Source organism: Urocitellus parryii, chromosome 5 (genome assembly GCF_045843805.1).
Source record: "Urocitellus parryii isolate mUroPar1 chromosome 5, mUroPar1.hap1, whole genome shotgun sequence".
In the NCBI taxonomy this organism is placed as follows: Eukaryota; Metazoa; Chordata; class Mammalia; order Rodentia; family Sciuridae; genus Urocitellus; species Urocitellus parryii.
The window spans coordinates 188,521,306-188,543,508 of record NC_135535.1 but is presented as its reverse complement, the minus strand read 5'-3'; the positions used below and the strand labels follow the sequence as shown (position 1 = coordinate 188,543,508).

The 22,203-nt window shown below is 41.3% G+C and overlaps 1 protein-coding gene across 1 annotated transcript in view; it reads right to left on the bottom strand.

Annotated features, from left to right (window-relative positions):
• Window positions 1–22,203, bottom strand: part of Sorcs3 (sortilin related VPS10 domain containing receptor 3) — a 616,840-nt gene that overhangs the window by 91,098 nt on the left and 503,539 nt on the right. The window contains exons 9-13 of the mRNA XM_026401144.2: window positions 21,092–21,271; window positions 12,851–12,997; window positions 11,200–11,302; window positions 5,724–5,800; window positions 2,687–2,778 (exon numbers count right to left, since the gene is read on the bottom strand). Of these exons, the coding sequence (XP_026256929.2) occupies window positions 2,687–2,778; window positions 5,724–5,800; window positions 11,200–11,302; window positions 12,851–12,997; window positions 21,092–21,271 (599 nt within the window). The remainder of the gene's footprint in view (window positions 1–2,686; window positions 2,779–5,723; window positions 5,801–11,199; window positions 11,303–12,850; window positions 12,998–21,091; window positions 21,272–22,203) is intronic.

Here is a 22,203-nt window from a genome sequence, read left to right as displayed (position 1 = left end):
AAGTATTAGATTCTGACCATACCAAAGGAGAAAGAGCAGGAGGATGGTGGCCAAGTGCAAGGTGGGGTTGCTACTCTCTTCTCTCAGAGGAAGGGAAAAGACCTGTCCAGCTATGTCTGTTTACAAGGCATACATCAATTATCTTATTGAGATTTAGATGGAGGCCTCTAGACAATAATGGCAAGGGCTAAGAAAGGTTGCTTTTCTTAGAAAACAAGCTTGTTTCAAGACTCGTCCTCAGCAAAAGTCCTACTCAGTCCTCCACAGGGAATGAATCTTGGTAACCAGCTCAAGCTTAACCTCTAAATCTGGCATTCAACTTCTTCTTGGTCCTACCCGCTTTCACATACACATATTCTCGGCTCTAATCAAATATAGGCTTATGACACTGCCTACATTTCCTGAATTTCAGGCTTTGGTCAGTTTTCTTTTTTCTTGGCTTGTCCTCCTGCAACATTCAACATCATCCTTTCTTCAGAGATCAACCCTCATGCAACCTGCTGCAGGAGGATCCCTTTTTAATAAACATAAAACCAACATACTGTAGCAGGAATTGCTTTGATTTTTGGTGATAAATGCACTGTCTAAACTCTTTATCTTGACTCTGCTCTAACTCTACAGGGACCATGACAAAAGCCTCTGTGTGCTCCTTACAATATCTAGAACATTATCAGGTAAAAACAGGATCACCCTCGACAGGGACCCAGCTTAGCACTTTCAGATATGAGCAGTGTATCCTTGAACAAAGTATTTAATATGGTTGCATTTCAATGCTGTTATGAAATGGGTGATAAGAAAACGCATCCACATACACAGGATTGATTTAAGAATTAAATTAGCCAGGCGCAGTGGCAGATGCCTGTAATCCCAGCAGCTCAGTAGGCTGAGACAGGAGGATCATGAGTTCAAAGTCAGTCTCGGCAAAAAGCAAGGCGTAAGCAACTCAATGAGACCCTGTCTCTAAATAAAATAAAAAATAGGGCTGGGGATATAGCTCAGAGGTAGAGTGCCCCTAAGTTCAATCCCTGGTATCCTCCCTAAAAATAATTAGATAACTCATTTAAGTGATTTAAATAAGAACCTGCAATAAAATAATTTCTCAATAAATGCTATCATTACTATTAAGTAATTCCAGTCTTCTGATACTACCTAAAATTACAAACTGTTAGTAAAAGAATAATAAGTACTTATATTGAAAAATTTTACCAGCTCATCCTTGGACTAGTAAAGTAGTTGCCTTACAAATGGCTTCATGTGCCTTTGCAAAATTTATTTTCATAATCTGTCTACAAAATGATAAAGTGATAAGTATAACTATTATACTTTTTTACTAGACTGAGCTCAAAGAAGCTGACATTTGACCATTTTATAGCTTAAAAATGTCAATTTCCTGTGAATTAATCTAAAACAATCAAATTGAGAGAAACTCTTCACTGATATGGCAGACATTTGGATTTGGCCCAGAAAACCCTAAGCCTTTTGCTGATGACAATCTATGCTTCCTGGTAAGACTCTCACTGTGAAAGCATGTGTCTCCCCATAACAAGGGTCTGCTGTTTAAGCCAGGATTCATCTTCCTGCCCATGCCAAATCCCACAAACTGTACTCTAGACAGCACACCCTCCACCTCCAAATATTTGCTCTTGAAAGTGTTCACTTTAATGAATCTGAAGACTGAAATTCTTTTCCTTCAGGATATAAGCACACAAGAGGCTCATCCCTGCCAAAAACATTAACAAAACAATATCAACAAATCTTCCTCATCCTTACAAACACCATCATAATATATTCTTACTCAGCGCCATTCCATAATTTACTTTGTTGAAAAGAACATACTGTCTGTTCTTCATTTCATTGTCTATCACTCAGTCATTCATTCACTTATAGAGCAACAGCAATCTCACTTCCAATTCCACCTTGGTTTTAAATCTACTCTGATGAAGATCCTGACTTCTGATATCACATAGTCTAGTGTCACCACACTGGTTTTCACTGGGTAACTGACCTGATCTGATTAGAACCAGATGCTAATGACCACCCTTTCCTTTGGCACCCAAGAAAACATGGTCCCCGGGTCTCCATCTTTCTGGCTATTTTCTTTCCTCCATCGTATAGTTTCTCCTTCCATTCTGAATATTGGTTTTTACCAGTTCTCCACAGGGATCCTTTGTTCCTCCTCACAATACCCACTCTGAAGCATTGATCCCACAGCCCTGGCTTCAACTAGTTCCTAATTCTTAATGGCTACAAATCCCAGACCTCTCCCCTGATCTTCAGATGAATACATCTGACAAGTAGTGATTATTTCTGATAGAATACCACAAGTCAACTTACCTAACACTGAACTCAGGATCTGTTATATGAATCTGACCATCCTTTTGTAGTAATTTCCATCCCTTATTTTTGGATTCCTAATTTTTGCAGGGTCAACTTGCAGGTCCTTCCTGTTCTCTTCCACCTTAAGAAACCACCCATGCCTACTAACCATCCCATTCATCACACTTCCTCATCTCAACTCTTGGGCCTATTATTCCTCCTATAAGCTAGATGAAGTAAAGGGTCAATGGATGGACTGATGAATATAGGGATGAAGAAATGGATAAATGAGTACAAAACCATGCAGAATAACTTGTCCCAACCTCTTACTAATAATCTGCTCATTAATAGGGTAGGGAGCTGTCCTTACCACAAATGCCTGACTGGCAGAGGTGTGTGTTTCATGGCCACGAGGGCGCCACCCCAGTCTAGGAACCAGACATTGTACTCTTCATCAAAGATCTGGAACAACAACAACAACAACAACAATCATAGCAACACCTTACATTTGCATTGTGCTGAACAGTTTACACTCTTTCACATACATTGTTTCATCTCCATTCTGAGCCTTCCAACTTCCCTGTCCCATAGCTTGGAAAGTGTTATTCCCATTGGATAGATGAGGAATTGGGCTCACAGAGAACAAAAAACTCACCTCTGGGCCACTCGAATGGCCCCTTCCAGTAGCATGAACCAGGGGGCCACGGGGAGGTGAGACAGTAAGAGGCATGCTCAACTAGATAACCCAGAGAAAAGTAGGACTTCAAAGGAACTCCCCCATCTTTTCATCTTAGTAAGTTACTACACAGCTTTTTCTTCCTCCTCATTCATTCAGATGTTTGCTAGTTTGTACATGTTCTGTGTTGCACACTGTGATTCATAATTTACCTAGAAACTTCAAAGGCAATTTCCCTAGACGCTAGGATAACTGAGTACTTAGATATAGCCACTGCATCCTAGACTGTCTCACAGGCTGGATGAAGACCTAACTTTGGGGCCCGTGAAACCCCACCCTACCTATCCATTAGAACTCAGTACTTTGTGGGACCTAAAACAACTCATTCTTTGATTCATTTATCTATAACCTATTCATCCATCCACTCACTCATTCACCCATTCAGTGATCCATCCATCCACCTACTCACAGAGATTTTCTAAACACCAACTCCAATACAAGGCTCTAAACTAAGAGTGCTTCAGAACTAACACCACATAAATCAATGCCTATGCCCTACGATTCCAGCCTCAGAACGGAAAAACAGTTCTCCAGCCTCAACTTTAGAACTTCCAGAGGAATTTGGCTTAGGAACTTCCTTGAGCACTTTACCCCTGATGGTTCCTGTTGCTGCCTGGATGGAGAGACTAGGAGGGTGGTTAAGTAAAGAGGGCTGGGAGCAGGTAAGGAAGGAGAGGCAGACTTAACAGGGGAATGAGCAGGAGGAACAGAGCTTCCTGTACATATGCCTCACTGAACACTATTGAGAGAAAATAAACAGCATCTCAGCCCTCCGCTTCCTAATAATTTCCTGTTTCACATTTAAATAAAAAGAAAGCTATCCCTACTAACAGTGACTTCTAACACAGAAGGGGCCAAGGGAAATCCACTGATATTTCTGATAACGACATAGCAATGCTAGGCTTTTCTCTCCAGACTGTAAAGGATGGCTCTGTGATAAGCCACATGCTAGCGATGCAGGATTGAAGCGTGAGAATGAGGAAGGTAGGAAGAGACCAGGTGCTGGAGAGGTTGGAGTAGCTATCCTCACACTTTCCTCTCTACACTCTCATTCCAGCCACTGATAACTGTTGTTCTGTCCAGCACTAGAGTGTGAAGTGGGAGTATTGGCTCTTTGGGAAGAGGAAACCAAAGTAGTGATAACACGGGGAAAGAATGTTGCAGTGGTCACCTGAGCCAGGTGAGCTATTTTTTGAGGTAGATAGAATTCTATTAGAAATTTAGTCTCAAATGAGTTTGCATTCCAGTTTCCACCCTCGTTTGGTACTTGCAACAGATTATTTTATATTTTGAAGGTCTGATCTTGTTTGTGGGTCTGCTCCCCATTCACCTGATTATGGTCTTCTGAGTAGGGAGCTTGATTTATCCTTCACTGTATGCCTTATGCTGTTTAAGACTGCTGTTCCACCTGTTAGGTGTGTGGTGATGTGAATGATGGTCATAGTGACAGAGGTGGCAATGGGGGTGATGATGATACTTGTGATGGTGATGAAAATCTTGGCTAGGTCATCCAAATAGGAACTTGTTCAACTAGACCGAAGGTGGGGCCTTCACCTTTATTAACAACATATCCATGGGGCTGTGGTTGTGGCTCAGTGATAGAGCACTCACCTAGCACATACGAGGCCCTGGGTTTTATCCTCAGCACCACATAAAAAATAAACAAATAAAATAAAGATATTTTTAAAAAATTTTTAAAAAACTCAACATATTCAGTATTCTTCCCTCTACTTCTCCAGGTAGAAACATTCTCACTTCCAAGACTGAGTGAAACATCATTTCTTCTTCTGAAGTCTGTCCTAGTTCCCCAGTGGAATCAACCTCCCCCTTTCCTTTGCATGCCAATAAATGCCACTAAAATAATACAATCACTCTGGACTATAATCAGTTTGTTGTGAACCTGTTACCTGTATTTAATTTTCAGCTTTTTGAGGAAAGAAATTGCAGATACTGAGGCTTCTGCCTACTTGATATTGGTCAAATCTGTGTTGTAGCCCCATGAGACTACTCACATTTGAACTATTTAAAATAATAAAGAAGTCACTTCCTCTGTCACACTAGCCATGACTAAGTGCCCAGTACCCATTTGAGACAGCATAGATTCAGCACACTTCCTCCATTGCTGAAAGTTCTATTAGACAGTATTGCTGTTTGTAAAACTGAATTAATTTTTCATGTAGTCATGTATTTATTATTCCGTCTTATATTTACTGAGAGATGGGTCTACACAATACTTAAACAACCACTGACTTCCACTACTGTGTCAGTTTTAATATGCTAATCTTTCACTTTGTAGATAAAAAAACAACAACAACAATAAATGGATGCAGAAAGGTGAAGAGACCTGCTTTCCAAGATCCCTTGACACATTAATGAAAGGAATAGTTTTATTGGTTGTATCCCCACAACCAGCACAGTAGTTAGCATCCACTGGCATCTACATACAAAGGAATGAATGAACCAGCCTGGAAAGTGCTAGTTTTTCCCGATCCCTGCCCAATGCTCTTCCAACTGCCCCCTGAACTTCCAGCTAGATTGACCAAACTAAAGAGCTACTTCATTTTTTTTTTCAACTACAAAGTCAAACAAACCTGAGGATCAGTAGGAAGGGGTGATGTTGGTAGAACTCACCCTACATGCCTCTTCCCTCCTCCTGAATCATCCCAGTTACCTGTCTCCATGTGTTGCCCCCGTCAGAGGAGATGAACACACCGATATCAGTATAGGAGAGCTCCGGGCCAATGTTGCCTGAAACACAAGCAGATCACAGATCGTTTGAAATTGCCAGGCAGTTTACAGATGAAGTGTGCTCAGGAGTGGAGGAGGGAGTATCAGAGGGTAAAGCTGTCCTAAGTGACGCTGGCAGTTGATTTGTACAAGCTTTCCTGATGTCATATCAAAAACCCAGCAGGAAGAAAATCCCAATATGGGGGATAAAATAAATAATATTTTCATCTTTAAATGGTGAGACTCAAGACTGAAAATTGATCAGGGTGGGTCTCTTGAATTATTTATTCCATACACCAATGCTGTTGTAAATTGCTCTTGACAGGTGTCCTCTGAAGATGGCAACAAGAGTAAATATGCCATGGAGAAGCTGGCATAGTGGTCCCTCAGATATAATTTTATCCTAAGAAAAACTGGTATGTTTGAGTGTGTGTGTGTCATGGACATGTGTGTGTGTATGTATATTTCCAACATATATTTCCAGCATGTCTCTTAGGTGCCAGGCAGTTAAGTGACCCAATGGTGTAGACTATATGAGCTAAACCAGAAATTTCCCACAATAAGATGACCACACTCAGCATGCATGGCCTTTGACCCTGGATCAGTTAGCATCCACCTTTATAGATGTCTGGACCAACCACATTTACTGCTTTTATCCACCATATTCTCTTCTCTCTGCCCATTTTTATCTTCCCCTTGTGTTCCATCACCTTGTATATTAATTGAAAAAACAATAATCAATATTTTCTACTCTGCCTGTCTTGCCCTGGTCTCCCCAGTGGATAGTCCTCATCTCATAGCCTAGAACAAGACTCCAAACTTAGTAGCTAGTGCTCAATTAAAAACTGTGGGAAAAAGCATGATTTAAATAAATGATTGAATGGTGTTCTCATGTTGATGTGCACTTGGGGACATATTGAAAACCAGAAAGATACCCTAAACATGTAAGAATTTATCACATTGGCTGGTATTTTTTTTCCTTTAAAAATAGCAGGAAGGGAATGTTAGCTCCCACACATCTGTAGCCTAAATAAGAGCACAATAAAAATGCAATAATGAAAATGTTAATTGAGCTCCTGACATTTAATGCTTCAAAATGAGAAATTAAAGCCAGGCTACAGCTTGTCAAGCTCCCGTCAGCTTTAGGGAGCACACCGCTAGGCAACTTGTTTTGACACTCAGGGTTCCAAAAATAACCCCAGGGCTCAGGGCTCAGGCGGTAGGTGTGAGAGGAGTGGGGAGAGGCTCTTGGGAGATCTGTCTAGAATTCGGAATTCAACTCTCCAAATACAGGTAAAGAAGATACAGATGGTAAAAGTCAAGAAGGCTGGGGCAGAGCATGTCAGCTAGAGTTTGGTGGTGGCTTCCTGGAATTGTTGTGAGAGAAACAACAACAAAAAAGGCTTGGGAACTCTATGTGATTCCCACAGAATACAGTGTGGTGATCCGTTAGTAATACTGAGCAAGGACCTCAGAGAGGCCGGTGGAGTGCAGCAACAGCAGAGTTGCACTAGAGCCACATATCTGCCATCCCTGGAGTGGCTTCGTAGGATCTACTCCCCCAGAAGTTGGTTCTGTTAACATTTTCAGCTTCTCTTTCAAAGTCTGACTACACTAAATTGGAGGCTTCCTGGTGGCAAGAACCCCAGGTTCACCGTAGTGAGGTCTCTTTTTGGAAATATGTTCTGTCAATCTAAGGGCACACTCAAAGATATGCTGGTGAGCCCGGCGACCAGAAAGTTGGTTCCCAGATGAAGGGACGGAAAAGATGTATCCTGGGTAGTCTGATCTTTGAACTTGCTCAGTGGCTCTGTGGCCCTGTGGGCAAACTCTGAGAGGAAGAGCTTAGGTGATGATGTCCGAGAAGGAAGATTTGAATAATGAGCCTCATGGGATGACATGGAACTGGGGAGGCTCAACAAAAGTAGCCAAGGAGAAGGCTGGAAGGAGGGAGCTGTAGGATTGGGTGTAGGTCACAGAGCTTTTCTCACCAACAGCCCAGGTGATAAATGAGAAGGGTTCCATGGCCTTTTCTGGAATCATTAAACAACTTGCTTTTACACTTATCTCATCCCTGTGATACCCCTCTCTGCTTCTTAGAGAGAGGGAGAGAGGGAATACTCTGGAGACTTCTGGGGTTAGAGAGGTTTCTTTCTTATCACTACTGATATCAGAATGAGAATCTGCCCCTACAGGGAGCTTGGGGCCCACTGGAGAAAGGACATATGGTGGACAGTGAGATGCAGTAGGTGAAGATTCTCCAGGGAAGGGAGTAACATGAGGTGAGGACACTCTGAGTTTATAGGAAGCAGGGCAGAGACAAGTTAGCTGTGGAAGAGGCACGTGTGGCTAGATGGCTACAGGATCAAGCACTATCCTGCAGTCAGAGGGAGAGTAGGCTTGGGCATAAAACTTGTCCCCACCTGCCCTAGAATTGTGGCTGCCTTTTTTACATCACAGGGTACCTGTGCACCTAAGGGCATGGAGGTGCTTTGTATACAGTAGGGCACCGTGAGGATGTGAGGTCTTTACTACTAGCTGGAAAGTAGTGCTCAGGACAGTGGCCACCCTAGTTGCCAAACGCCAGCCTGGAATTCCATTTGCCTTCTGAGATGTCCTCAATGAGAGCCAGAAATGAAGCCCAGGACACACATTCATGCACACAGCCTCCCTGAGACCATTTCTCAAGGCAACTTGGGAAATGGGAGTGAGAAGGGAGAATGAAAGAGAGAGGTCCAAGGGCCCCTGAAAGGAGGTAGGGGAATGAATGTAGGAAAGGTCCTACAGGTCACTGAAGGCATACTTGAGTGATGTCCTCATTATTTTCCTGATGGCACAAAACCTCGCAGAGAGACCAGGTATGCAGGGTGAGGAAAGGCTGGGCACGAAGAGCCATGTGCCAGTGCTTCAGCTCTAGCTTTCCAGCAGGATCTTGCCAGCAGTGTTATAACCCTTCCAATACCCCAAGTGTTTGGTTTGCATCTGGAATGTCCCCCAAAGGCTCTTGTATTGAAGGCTTGGTTCCCAGTATAGCAGTGTTGGAGGTGGGGATTTGGGAAAGTGATTGTATCACTAGGGTCTGATCTCATCATTGGATTAATCCATTGAGCTGAGTAGTTTTCCTTGGCCACACCCCTCTGCCATGATGTTCCGCTCACTCAGGCCAGCCAACCATGAACTGAAACCTCTGAAACCATGAGCCTCAATAAACCTTTCCTCCTCTAAATTCCTTTTCTTAGGTAATTGTCACAGCTGAAACGGTGACCACCACACCAGGGCTGGCAGAAAGCCTCAGAAGTTACATGGGAGAGGGAAAAAGGAATTCGTCAATTTTGATGTATAAGGACAAAAAATGTTCAAGAACAAATCTTTAATGTCTGCATGTTTGTTAATTCACAAGAATTAACAGACTAATTTAGAAGCTATACAGTTCGAAGATAATAACAGCTATAACTAACCCCACCTCAATAAGCTCTGAGCACTCTGTCCAGTCCTGTCGACACGCTATCCCATCTCTAATCCTCACAATGCCCTCGCAAGGTAGAAAATATCCCTGTTTTACAGATGAGGGAAATGAAGCTCAGATGTTAAAACCTATGCCAACCTCACAAGCCCAGTAAGTGTCAGAGCTAAGCTTAGAAAGAAGGGCGACAGGGTTCCTGAGTTTCATTTTATGCATAGTGTGTGCATATTATTTATATGGATTCTATTGAAGGAGATGAACAAATTGTATTCTTCTGAATGTGAGAAGAACAGCCTTAGCTTCTATAATACTAATGCCGATGACAGGTAGCACGTACCGAGTATTCCGTATGTGCTGAGCACAGTCCTCAGCATTTGAAACTTGTCGCTTCATTTAATCCTGCATTTCTATCATGTCAGTACTATTATTCTCACTTTGCCAATGAAAACACTGAAGTTCAGAGTGGTTACACCACATTGAACAATGCCTGGCTACGTCATAAGCATTCAAACTTTTGTTACTAATTGCTGTTTTCCAGTGATGCTTCTACTTTAGCTCTGGGACTCCTGCAGCCCTTGAGGAGAGATAGGAATAGCAGCTCCTGAGTTAGAAGGACCAATTCACATGGGTTATGGAGTGCAGGGATCATTCCTCAAGTCAGGAACACAACAACAGAGCCTGCCTTCATCTCTCACTGTCCCGGGCTCCTAAGGCCAGCAGTGGATCCCGTCTATATCTACTTGAAAGGACCTGATTGAGAAGCCAGCAGGCTACCATAAGCTGTCAATGTGATTAAAGTGGTGGTATTCAAAGTTGACTCAGGTGGAGGCTTAGAGAAAGCAGCCAGATGGAGTATTGCAGGAAATCCAGGGGCCAGAACTTTGGGCTGATGAGAGAAAACAGAATGTACCTACCTCCTCAGAAAGTCACTGTGAATTCACCTGCTTTCATTAGGAAAAAAAAGCTGCCTGACACCAGAGCTCTCTACCTTCCAAGATTAGAAACCTAACTTGCATTATGCCATCAATGTATTCCTGAAAAGGTGTATGCAAATCAAATGCATGCTAATCAGCACACTCCCCGGAGACTTTCATTTTCATTGCAGAGTTGCTTTATCCTCATTTCTGATTGATGCTCAGTGGACAGTAGTTCCAACAACACAACCTCAAGTTTTTCTGCCCTTTCCCCCAGGCTCTCAGCCAAGTGCTTAATCATGTGTAAATAAACCTTTACATGCACCAGAGACCTCCTGATTAAAAACAGCTCTGGGGTGAAACCCTTTGTAAAGTATCCTCCATGTAAAGAGAAAACTGCCCCAACTTTTATTTGGAGAGCTTGAAAGTTCATACATCATGTTTTCTTAAAGTGAGAATTCCCTTTTACAAACACTCTTTCTGACCAGTCTCTTTAACAGGAATTTTGGCCTCTTGCTAAACACAGGGGACCGCTCTGTTACTCGGAGAGGATGCATTAACCTAGAAGTCACAAAACACAATAATTCAGCTCTGGCTTTCCAACAGAATCTTGTCAGCAGTGTTATATCCCTCCCAACACCTCAGGTGTTATGGTTTGGATCTGAAATATCTACCAAAGCTTCGTGTATTGAGGTTTCATTCCCAATACAGCAATGTTCAGAGGAGAGGATTTGGGGAAGGAATTGTATCATGAGGATTCTGCCCACATCAGTGGATTAATCCATTGAGCTGAGCAGCTTTTCCCCACCACACCTTTCTTCCTAATGTTCTGCTTCCCTTCAGGCCCAAAGCAATAGAGCCCAGTCTTTGGATCCTAGACTCTTATGATGAGCTTTGAGGATCCAAGAATCCTGAATATTTTCTGGGGAGGGTTCCAATAGCTTTCATCTAATGCTCAAATGTGTCCATGAGCCAACAATAGATTCCAAACTTATTCCAAAAGCCTGCAGTGAGGAAAAAAGCACAGGGAATGTTTTCCTTACCTGTGGCCACCACCAGTCCTGGGGCTGTCTCCTTACTTGAGATTCTGCCTGAGGAATATGGATTCTCTGAGAGCTGCAAGTGCAGGTGTAAGGAACAGAAGGGCTGAAATGAAGAAGAAGAAGAAGAAGAAGAAGAGAGCTTCATCCAGGGACTCCTGACCTACACACTCCCCTGCAGAGATGTGGCCTCCAGAAACAGAAAGGTAGTGAATGATGAGCCCCATGCTTAGTTTTGGGTGGGAGTCATGTCTCACTGCCAAGGCCAGCATTTCACATTAGAGCTGCCTTGAGCCCTTTCATAGTCCCTTCGCACCTCTGTGCCCACCCACAGTCCCACACATTCTCCTTTCTTCCTCACTGATACGTCAGCCATCCATCAAGGTCCAGCTCATGGGTCACTTTAGGAAGCCTCCCTTCCCATCCCTTCCCTTCCCACAGGATGACAGTGACCTCCCATGTCTGATTTTGACCACGGAACTCTGCTTCTTAGAGCTCTAAGGGGCCACCGGGAGCAGTGAAGAGGAGAACCTATGTGAATCCAGGCCCTCTATCCTTGTCCTTCACCTGGACTGTCTTTGTCTCTGTTTTATTTATTTTTGTTCCTTTCATAATTTTACTTGAATTTCACTTAAAATATTTGGTGTCATTATATGAAACTCATATATATTTATATTCTCCATTTATTAACTTATGTATCCCCATGGGGGCATTTTTAAACGGACATGGAAATTTATAGAGATATATCCTATACAAATAATGACAAATAAGACAATGAAGTTAAAGAAATGAAATTAAAAAAAAATAAAGTGAAACTATAGGTAAGATGTGAGGGGGAAAAACATGCTGTGATCTGTTTCCAGAGATGGGCAGCCACTTGTCTCTGACCTTCCTGCTACTCAAAGCAAAGCAGAGCAAAAAAACCCAAAAACATAAGACTGGAAACTACAAAAGAATCAGACCCTATCTGTCCTAGCTTCCATTCTAGACTCAGTTTTTAACACAATATATAGACTATGACAAATGGTTAATAAACCTTTCTTAGTACGTGGTGAAAGTCAACTCTCTGCTCGGAACAAAAAAAAAAAATCACTTCTCAGAACTTGGAATAGTTTCTGGTACAGGTCCCCATTAAGAGGGCATTGAAGGTCACAAGTGTTATTGAAAGTTAACTGTCTTCCTTGCCACCCGGGATGGCAGCATCTAGAAGCAGAGATGTCCTCCATGGTGCCTACCCAGTGTTCCTTACAGAAGGTAGCTGGGAAAGCCGATGGGTTAACTGCTATCCCACGAAGACATACCAATCTCACTTTTCCTTGGCTTCAAAGGCAACTTTTGCTTATCTTGACATCTATGAAGCACTTACTAACCTGCATCTTATTTGCACTGGTTAACAGGTGTGTTAGTTCTACTGCCTGGAACTTGTTTCTTTATTTTACTATGAGCTGGAGCACATGTGGATTCTCAGTAAAAGAATGTACAATTCAACTGAGGCTTCCACCCAGGTGGCGTGGCCGTCTGAGCCTAAGGGAACAATTCCTGAGAGTTGTAGGACACTGATGCTCAATACCAGCCAAGCTCCCAAGACACCTTCATGGAAGAAAGCCCTCGATACAGGCTCCACAGGAAACTGGCCTGCCCAGGGATGACTGACCAGCAAGCAGTGCACTGGGCTTCCTCTCAGGTCCACATCCGGAGCTTGCAGTAGGCGCCAATCTCTGCCTTTGTTGTAAGTGATGTAAGTCTTCACCTGGTCATCCACCTTCTTGTTTGCAAGGAATATCCCTTTGATACCTGCTACCTAGGAAAAAAGGTGAGAGATGGAGAACTGTGTTGGGCCAAAAATGCCTGTACTCTTGAAGAAGTCCTGAATGAGGCCCCAGAACTCTTTATGGAGTGTTGGGGATACAGAAGAGAGGAGGAAGAACCTGGTGAGAAATGGTATAGGCCCTGTGGTCTCTGAAAGAAGTTGAAGTTCATCTTTGCATCCACACTCCCTCCTCAGATGCTCTATCCCCTACTTACTCAGTTGCTTTCCCCATCTTAGGTTGCTCCATACTTTGTTCCACAGGACCCTAACTTTCACTAACTTTTATCAGTCCCTGGTAACAAGTGAAGAGTTGCATCTTCCAGAGAACACATGCTTCAGCTCAAGTGGGACTTACAGATGAATTTTTAAGGCATCAAAGGACAATCTTTAATGCAGAAGTCCAGGAATTCCCAATTAGTAGTAAGGTAGACGTTTTTGGTATTGGTATTTATTTCTGTCCATGCCAATAGCTCCCCCTGTGACTTTGGACAACTCACATACCATTTTTGGGTCTCAGGCAATGGTCATTTTAAAATTGGTGGAATAAGCCTGGTTTTCTCTTCCTTTCCCCAGTTGGCTGGCAGATAATGCAGAGCACTCTTGCCAGAGTTCCCGGTGTATTGGAATTTGCCTGACCTTGATATTTTTAAGGATAAAGAGCATCAGTGCAAGGCAAGTGGCTGAAGTAATAAAGGAGATGTGTCACACCAGAAGGGTTCTAGGCTAACCAAAACTCTACTCCTTCTATTTGATGTGCTAGACAAGAGCAAATATTTAGAATAATAATGTTATGAACTCAAGAAAGATTCCTGTTACCTTATGTGTAAGTTTCAGCATTTTCAAAGGTCAAAAGGTAATTCCAATAGTATACATACATGTAAACAAGAGGTCGAACGGCAAGTTTGCTGGAAAATACCGAGGTCCATCAAAATTTCAGTTCCATTTATCCCTTATCCTTTGAGGATGGCTAACTGGGGTTCTTTGTCACTCTGGAAGACTATCAATGGGAAAAGCGTCACAGGAGGTTTCCTCCCTATACTTCATGACAAACTTTAGTTGATGAAACAAGTCATATTTTTGTTGCTGTTGTTCATTTGTTTTTGTCGTAACCTGACCGGCCTTGAACGAGAATGTCAGCCCAAATAAAATAAACAAAATAAAACACACAAAATAATAAAACAAATGGACAGAGAATGTCATAGAATAGGATTATCAGGGAAGGACATTGCTTGGGGAATTTGAGAAATGGCCAGCAATAAAATTGATGAGATTCCTACCTTGAACAGAGGGGTGGGCAAGGAGAGAAGCCCGAGCCAGGGAGGGGCTGTTGACCAGATTCACCCTGCCCAGAGTCAGTGCCATTTTAGGAAAGCTGCTCACCTAGGGACTTCTTTAAAGACCCCCATTAGTCTCAGTTTTTAAGATCAAGTACAGTGGTATTGGACATGGGTATTGGTTAAGCATGATTGCCAAGTATTTCTCACAAAGAATGGAATGTGGGTTTCTCTTCTGCCAGATGGAATCCCTTTTTCTGGTGTTCTCTTTGGCCACAAAGCTGGTGCCTTTTTTGAGGGACCACCAGTGAACCCTCTCTCCTAAATCAGTTGGAAACACCCCCCCCCCCAACATATACCTAGGTCCTTCCAATTTACTTCCTAGGAGAAAATATGCAGGTCAGCCACTGATTTCTGGGCCCATGACCAGTATTCCTGGGAGGCTCCTGTCACCTGACCCCTGCTTCCTTGCTGGGTACATTAGAGCAGGAATATGTACTTTCAGATGAGCAGGTTCAGCCAATGGAATGGTCATTAACCGATTTTCCCACTGAGAGTTCTGCTACTCAGAGGAACATTTTCTGTGCATCCCACAGAAATTTTGTGATGGAAAAAAAAATCAGGAAAAGGGGATCCTGAAAAGATGAAGAGAAGAGATTCCATGGAACTCATGGTAGCTCTGAAGGCATTTCTTCTGCACTTGTACATAATGCCACAGCCACCTCCCTCCTCTCTCAAAGAGTCAGAACACTTCCCATTTGTATTTGGACAGTTCAGAGCCCTTGCATTATTACTAAATTGCTTCTTGGCTCCATGTCTTATATAAATGGACTGTAAGTTGAGAGGGCACTTTGATCTTGTGTATTCCAGGCCAAGAGCTTTCACTGTTTCATTGTAATGCAAGTTATAAATATGCTTGGGTTGCAACCTAGTAGACTCATGGTCATGAGTGTCCATATATGTGCACATGTATGGACACGTGTTTCTGATATAAGAGTACCATGGAGTACGGCTCAGACTCACTACCCAAAATGTAAGGAAATGAGAGAGGAACACACATTTTTAATCCTCTTCATGCTAGGAAGTAATTAACATTTAATAAACTTTAAACACACTTTTGTCCTTGCCTGAACTTGAACTGTGACTGCTGCTGATAGTTCCAAGCAGTCTAGGGAAAGGGGTACTAGCTTTCAATGATACTCAAAAAGAAGGTACAAGGTGTCAGGTCTGAGTGGCCCATTTTTCCCTTGGGAAGCAATTTGAGGTGCAGAGGGAGACTGACAGCAGGCCGCTTGGCAGAGCACTGTGTCCAGGTGGCATGGTCATCTGTTGGTCACATTCTTGAGACCTCAGGACAAAGAAGCCAAGGTTCTTCTGAGAAAAGCAATTACCATAATCTGCCTTAGGCTGTCCCTAGAGTCGGACCTGTGGTGAGGGTCTGATGAAGGTCAGTTCAGGAAAAAAGTCCCTGTGGAGCTTATAAAGCAGCTGTCCATCTGGCCCAAGAAGGATCACTGAAAGTCATGATAAAGCAGAGAGTGGAGGGCAGACACTAAGGACAGAGAAAGCAAGGAAACATCAATAAGATGAGCAGAGACCAGAACACTGAGGCCAGAGCGTTTCATTTTGTCCATCCAAGAATAGTGGGGTCAACACAGTCACTAGAGAGATCCACACTAAGCCCATAATGAAGTATCACTAGGTCCTCGTCAGAATGGTTCAACACACACATGCACAAACACACTCTCCAAAGTGGATAACAAGGCATGTTATTGAAGATGTGAAGCAACTTCCACACACACCTTGCTGTGAGGGTGCAAAACAGAACTTCCACCATGGAAACATTTTGATGGTTTCTGAAAAACACATCCTGATGTTCAACCCGGAAATCCTACTCCTAGATATTCATCCATGCGAAATAAAAATTTATGTTCATGTGAATGTTTTCCAACATTTTTTTCATAATCACACAAAACTGTAAATGTTTCTTCCAACTGGTGAATAATAAACATTCATGCAATGGAAGAGTACTCAGCCACAAAAAAAGAGTATATATTATTGAACATATCAATATTCTGAGGAACTGAGTTCTTTTGTCTCAATTGTGGTGGTAATACACAATTATGTACCTATCAAAATTAGAACCGTATGCCCAAAAGGTTAAGTCTTACTGCACATGGGTTATTTCAAATACAAAATCACAGTTCATTAACCATGTCATCTGAGTTATGTTACTGACTCCTATGACTTTATAGGCACAAGGTGAAATTATGCTTTTCATACAGAAATAATGTGAGAGATAATAAGAAATAGTACTTAAGTTATTTTGGTCTATCCAATCCAAGATGGTAACCTCTTGGATGGCAACATATAGCTACATGAAATATGACTAGTGAGATGAAGACACTGATTTTTAATTTTATTTAATTTTAGCCAATACAAACTTAAATTTAAGAACTGAAACTCAATTTCACATGACATGTGAATTTCCTTTTCTCTACTGGAGATTTTATGAAATGTAACTACTGATCAAGTATTTCAGTTGAAAATTTAGCATATGAATTCAGATGTGTGGGAAATGTAATATATATCCAGGATTCTGCAGACTTCCTATAGGAAAAATACAAAATATCTTATTAGGTACTTTTCATATTGAACACATCCTAAAATGATAATATTTTACATATATCATTTGAATAAAAATATTGTTATAATCAATTTTGTCTGTTCTTTACTTTCTTTACTTTTTAAAATGAGTGTAGCAAAAATGTGTCAGTATATATGTAGCTCACGTTACATATTTTTTTATATTTGACAGTGCTGGTCCAATGCATTGTTGCTAAGCTGTTGTTACTGTAAGAAGTTACAACTCCAATGCTTAATATCCAGGAGAGCACTGAAGAAAATTCATCAGACCTGCAGCTCAGAGAATGTTTCTACAGAATAACTGTGGGTGTTGAAAAGAATATCTGTTTCTTGATTTATTAGTGCAAGGTAACGAAAAAGAAATGTAGTTTATTGTCAGAGATGTGAAAAAAAAAAAACCACAAGAGTTCTGTATGAAAAAAACTGTCATAAGAATAATGGTAAGCACACACAATAGACTGTTTTCACTGTCAACACCAGCCTTGTTTTGAAGGAGCAGGCTTCTGACACCTTAAGAAGAGATCAATTATTATTTGGCCTTCTAGTGCTATTTTCTCTCCTAATTATGTAATTACAGCCATGACAATATTGTACTTTGAAGTAGGGATTAGACAATGAACAAGCCAGAGAATCTCTCTACAGCAGGAGAATTCTCCAATAGATTAGAGACAGAAATTGTCTCGGCCTTATAAGATTTGGGGGAATTCAGTAGGGTTGATCTACTTTACTCTCCAAGGACTGTCAGAGCTGAGGCTTGCAAGTTGAATTCCTGAGTAAGTTCTAGCTTTCTTTGTCTCCTTTCCATTATCAGTAAGAGGCTTGAGAAGATGTGGAAATATACAGATACACCAGCAGCCTGAAGTGGTCAAAATCAACCCAAGCCACAGACAGCTGACAATTACCTAGAGGTCCCTGACCTTTCAGACAAGGGAAATAGGTATAATGTCGTATTACATTATGAAGTTATAAATTATCCCAGGACTGGGGATGATATCACACATGCAAAAATTATTTCCTGGGTATGCAAAGGTGGGTGAGGAGAGAGAAACACTAACACACAGAATGAATGCCCGACTCTCCAGTCAAGTTCTTTTCCAGTATCTTCACAATCTTTGTCTCTGCCACTCAGCATTCTGTGAGCACAGGCCTCTACTCATCTGACTCTGTTCTCTTTTCTCCACCTCCAGCAGTGAGTTATCTAAGCAGCTTGTCTATAAGTTTCCCCCATTCCTTAAGTTAGAGTTAATTTTTCTCTTTTGTGATCACACAACATAGTAGAATTGAACTTCTAATGCCAGTTGAACTGTGATCGCTACCCTCATAGGATCACGTATCTGTTTCCAGTAGATTTTGTGTCTCACACAACAGTTCTCCCATCACCAAACAAAATATCCTGTGAAAGTGTGTGAACTCAGCTGAGTGGCATGTGAAAACTTAATGAATTTTCCCAGCTACGTTACTCAAAAGCACTTGGTGTCCAGAATAATTGGAGTCTCTTTGCTAACTGGCCATCTGGCACATAATCTCAATTTGTATGAGAATCTCCAGTTAAGAAGGATAAATTCTAATGACCCCTAGAGACCAATTAAACTGAGCTCTCTCTCCAAACCACAGAATGTATGTGTGTCCAGGTGCAAAACAGTATCACTCACTAAACATCTTCAATATGTCATGGTCTAGATGATGTCAGCTTGCAATTTAGTGACTTTATTAAATGCCTTCTAGAATCTGAAACCTAGCTACTTATCCAGTCCTCATTCTTGTCCCTGATAAGCATCCATTTTATACCATTAGACTGGCTAGCTCACTTCCTCCAAAATCTACACCATCTGCTTAGTCCTTGGTTCATGCCATTCTTAATATTTGGGATGACTCTCATTTTTCACTTCTTCCATCCCAGTGCAAAAGGACTGATAATAAGATCAGGAACTTTGAGAAAAAGAGCTGGGCATGGACAGCTTATTCCCATCTCCCCTGTTTTGGGTTCCTCCTGAATAAATCACATGTTCTTATACCTCAATATTGTATTTTTAGAGGAAAATGCTTCTAAAGGAGAATGTTTGATTAATCATGTCTGCCTATGAGTAAATGGATGAATCCATCTCCAAATCATAGGATTAGCACCCTACTTTCTCTTATGTAATTATTAAAGTGATAAAGTTGTGTTTGATATCCATTTGTCTCACTCTTTCTCTCTGTCTAAATTGGTTACAGCTTTGGGTGGGTAAAAAAAGCAACAGTGATATTGACCTCTTAAACTCAACAAGCTAGTAGTTATAAGCTCCCAGGCAACAAGAACCAGAGATCTCTACAGACTACCTGTGGGTGTAAACACAATGTTTGTGCACAAACAACTCTGGTAAATTAGAATGGAGACAGGCTCACAGAGCGGGCTTTAAAGAAGTTGCCCTGACTGGTATGTCTTGCTTCTCTATAATGCAATGATACCATACATACCATACATTTTTTTCCTCCCAAGCAAGACTGAAAACACAAGACTGACTTCAGCAGGAAGAAAAAAAGTTACATGTATCTGGCACATTCTTTATATTGATTCATGTTCCAATTCAGGTTGCAGTGTCTCAAGGTTCTAAATGACCTGGAGTTGCCAGCTCTCTTTCTTATGAAAGAAACAACACAGTGGCAAACTCACCCGAAGTGTCAAGGAGGTCAGAGATACAAGGACTCCTTGATTTCTGGACTGGAAGTTCACCTACAGTACTTACTCTCTACTCTTTGGGTCTGATCACAGAGGCATGAATAATCAATCACTTTGTCTACAAATGCAGATAGAACTTGAATGGCCTCATTTTGGCAACAGGCATCCAAACATGACTTACGGCCACTAACAAAGGTATATTTCTGCCTCCTGTTTGATTATCAGCATGGGAATGCAAGTCACCAGAGTTATTCACACCCCTTAATTATCTATGCCAGACTTCTCAACTCTGGGAAGAAATCTGGAACATTTCCCCAACTGAGACTTTAAGAGAATCATTTCAGCACTTGTCAGTTATACAATAGAGACATAGGGTATTTCTACTGATTTTGCTTTCTACCCAATGACATCTATTCTTCTTTGTAAAAATCAGGTACTTCCATGTTCCCCATGTCTTTGTGTGTTATTCTTTCTTCCTAACAGAAACATCAAGTTGTTTCTACCCCTCTCAGTAATTGAGTAGTCTACTTTGATATCACTGTAAGGATGCCTCAGAGGATACCATTCTAAATCAGAAGCCCACGTATGGCTTCTCTGTTCTAAAAGCCACTATCACTCCACAAAGAGGAAAATACACAAGGGAACATCTCACCCAGGGCATCAGGGGTCACCATCCAGAATAAATAATTTTATCTTTCCATGAATAATCTTGATCATCACAACCTGTATGGGCTTCACTACCAGCCACTGGTTAATGTTTCCTTGCTTAAATCAATCCATCATCTCCATGTGCTCAGTCATCTCTTCACTGTCACCAGGACTGTCCATGGTTACACACTGTCACTAGAGGTATAAAAAAGCATCACATCTTTAGGGTCACTGAAATTAGTTTATTCTCTGGTTCCTATATGGAGTCACTTGGTTTCCTATGGAAATTATTACTTATCTGGTGACCACATTTAAAAAGAAAACCTGCAGCATGAGTGTCACACTCATGTCAAGGCCAGTTCTTCACGCTGCATAGATGTAAGCATCTTGTGGCATCTTAATAAAAATATCACTATTATGAGTGATAATTGCTTTTCATTTCAAATAAAACATTTTATAAACACGATTTTCCAGATAACTTAATAACTAACCAGTACTACTCTTTCTTCCTAGGGTTAATAAGAAAAACTAGAGTTTAAGAAGCTACTTAAGAGATTACTTGAGCCATGTACCTTCATTTCTGGCTTGTGATCAGGCTAATACATGCAAGAATGTGAATTCTACTGAGGCAGCCACCACACTAAATGCATTACATACACTATCTCTCATCTCCCTATAATTTCATTGGGTAAATTTATCTCTATTTTCCTGGAGTCAAGATATATCCCTTTCCCCAAGTCACAACTGCTAATTGGCACACTGAAATCTGAACCCAGGACCCTAATACTTGCTTTTGTACCACTGAGATTCATGAAAAATAGAAGTCAGGCCAGGAGAGGGACAATTTTGGCTACATACCTCATATAATTCAATAATGATGTTCCCCATTAGACCTCGGCTGCTTTTAATGTTCTCCATAGCCAGGGTAAAGTAGATCCCACGTGTGTCTGAGATGTAGAGGTTGTAGGTGTCATTCTGGTTCCACTCTTGGACGGCTGCAAACACTTGGTTCTCATCTGTACTGATGATGTGCATGTCCTGTAAGAAGATGGAAAACCCATAAAGCACTAGATCTCCATCTCTCTCTGCCCAGTGGGAACCCCAGTAATTACCATGACTTATGAAATGGTTGAGAAAAAGCTTGAGTTATAGGCAATGTTAACCAATTCTATGTTGGACCAAGGCAATAAATTACGCACTTCATGATTTCTGTTCCTTACTTAGTAACAGCAAGATAGGTGTAAGGGGCTTTGGTGGGTATCATTCTCCATGGCTTTGAGGAATTCACCCACTTTCATTTTTTATTTTTAAATCTGAAAGTTAGTGTTAATGCTAACAGGGAGTTGTGCAGCTTACAAGAAGAAGCTCACACATGCAAAGAAGCAGGACCTATCCTATCAATTGTCCTTCACATGTGTTTTTAAATTTTGTAGTATAGTGGCTCACATACTTTTGTCTAGAATCTACAGCATCCAGAGGAGTGGCTTAGAGGGCATAGCCAATGCAGGCTCTAGACCTTCAATTCTGCTTTAACCATAGAAACCATCACTAGGATCCCTTACACATACAGGAGTTTTGTGCAGTTTATTTAAAGTAAGGTATTATAAGAGAAGATCTTCTTCTAAAAGCAGAATTTGAAAATCACCAGTAGAGAAAAAAGAATGCTCAACCTAGAATTTAGTGCTTTGGATCCTAATAGAAGCTCTGTTATTTCATTTATATTATTGTTGAATGTGTCCGTCTCCCTGGATTTCACTTTCTTTACTAAATAATGAAAAAAGGTAGAATACAAAGAAAAACACTCAGTACTTGGTCACTATTTTAAGTTGTCCAAATGTATTTTTTAAAATTGAAAATCAAAGTTATTCTGTGATGGAGGTAGTAGCACTATTTCCATTTTACTGAAGAGTAAACTAAGGCACAGTGAGGTTCAACAATTTGCTTTAGTTTACATAGCTACTAAAGTACAC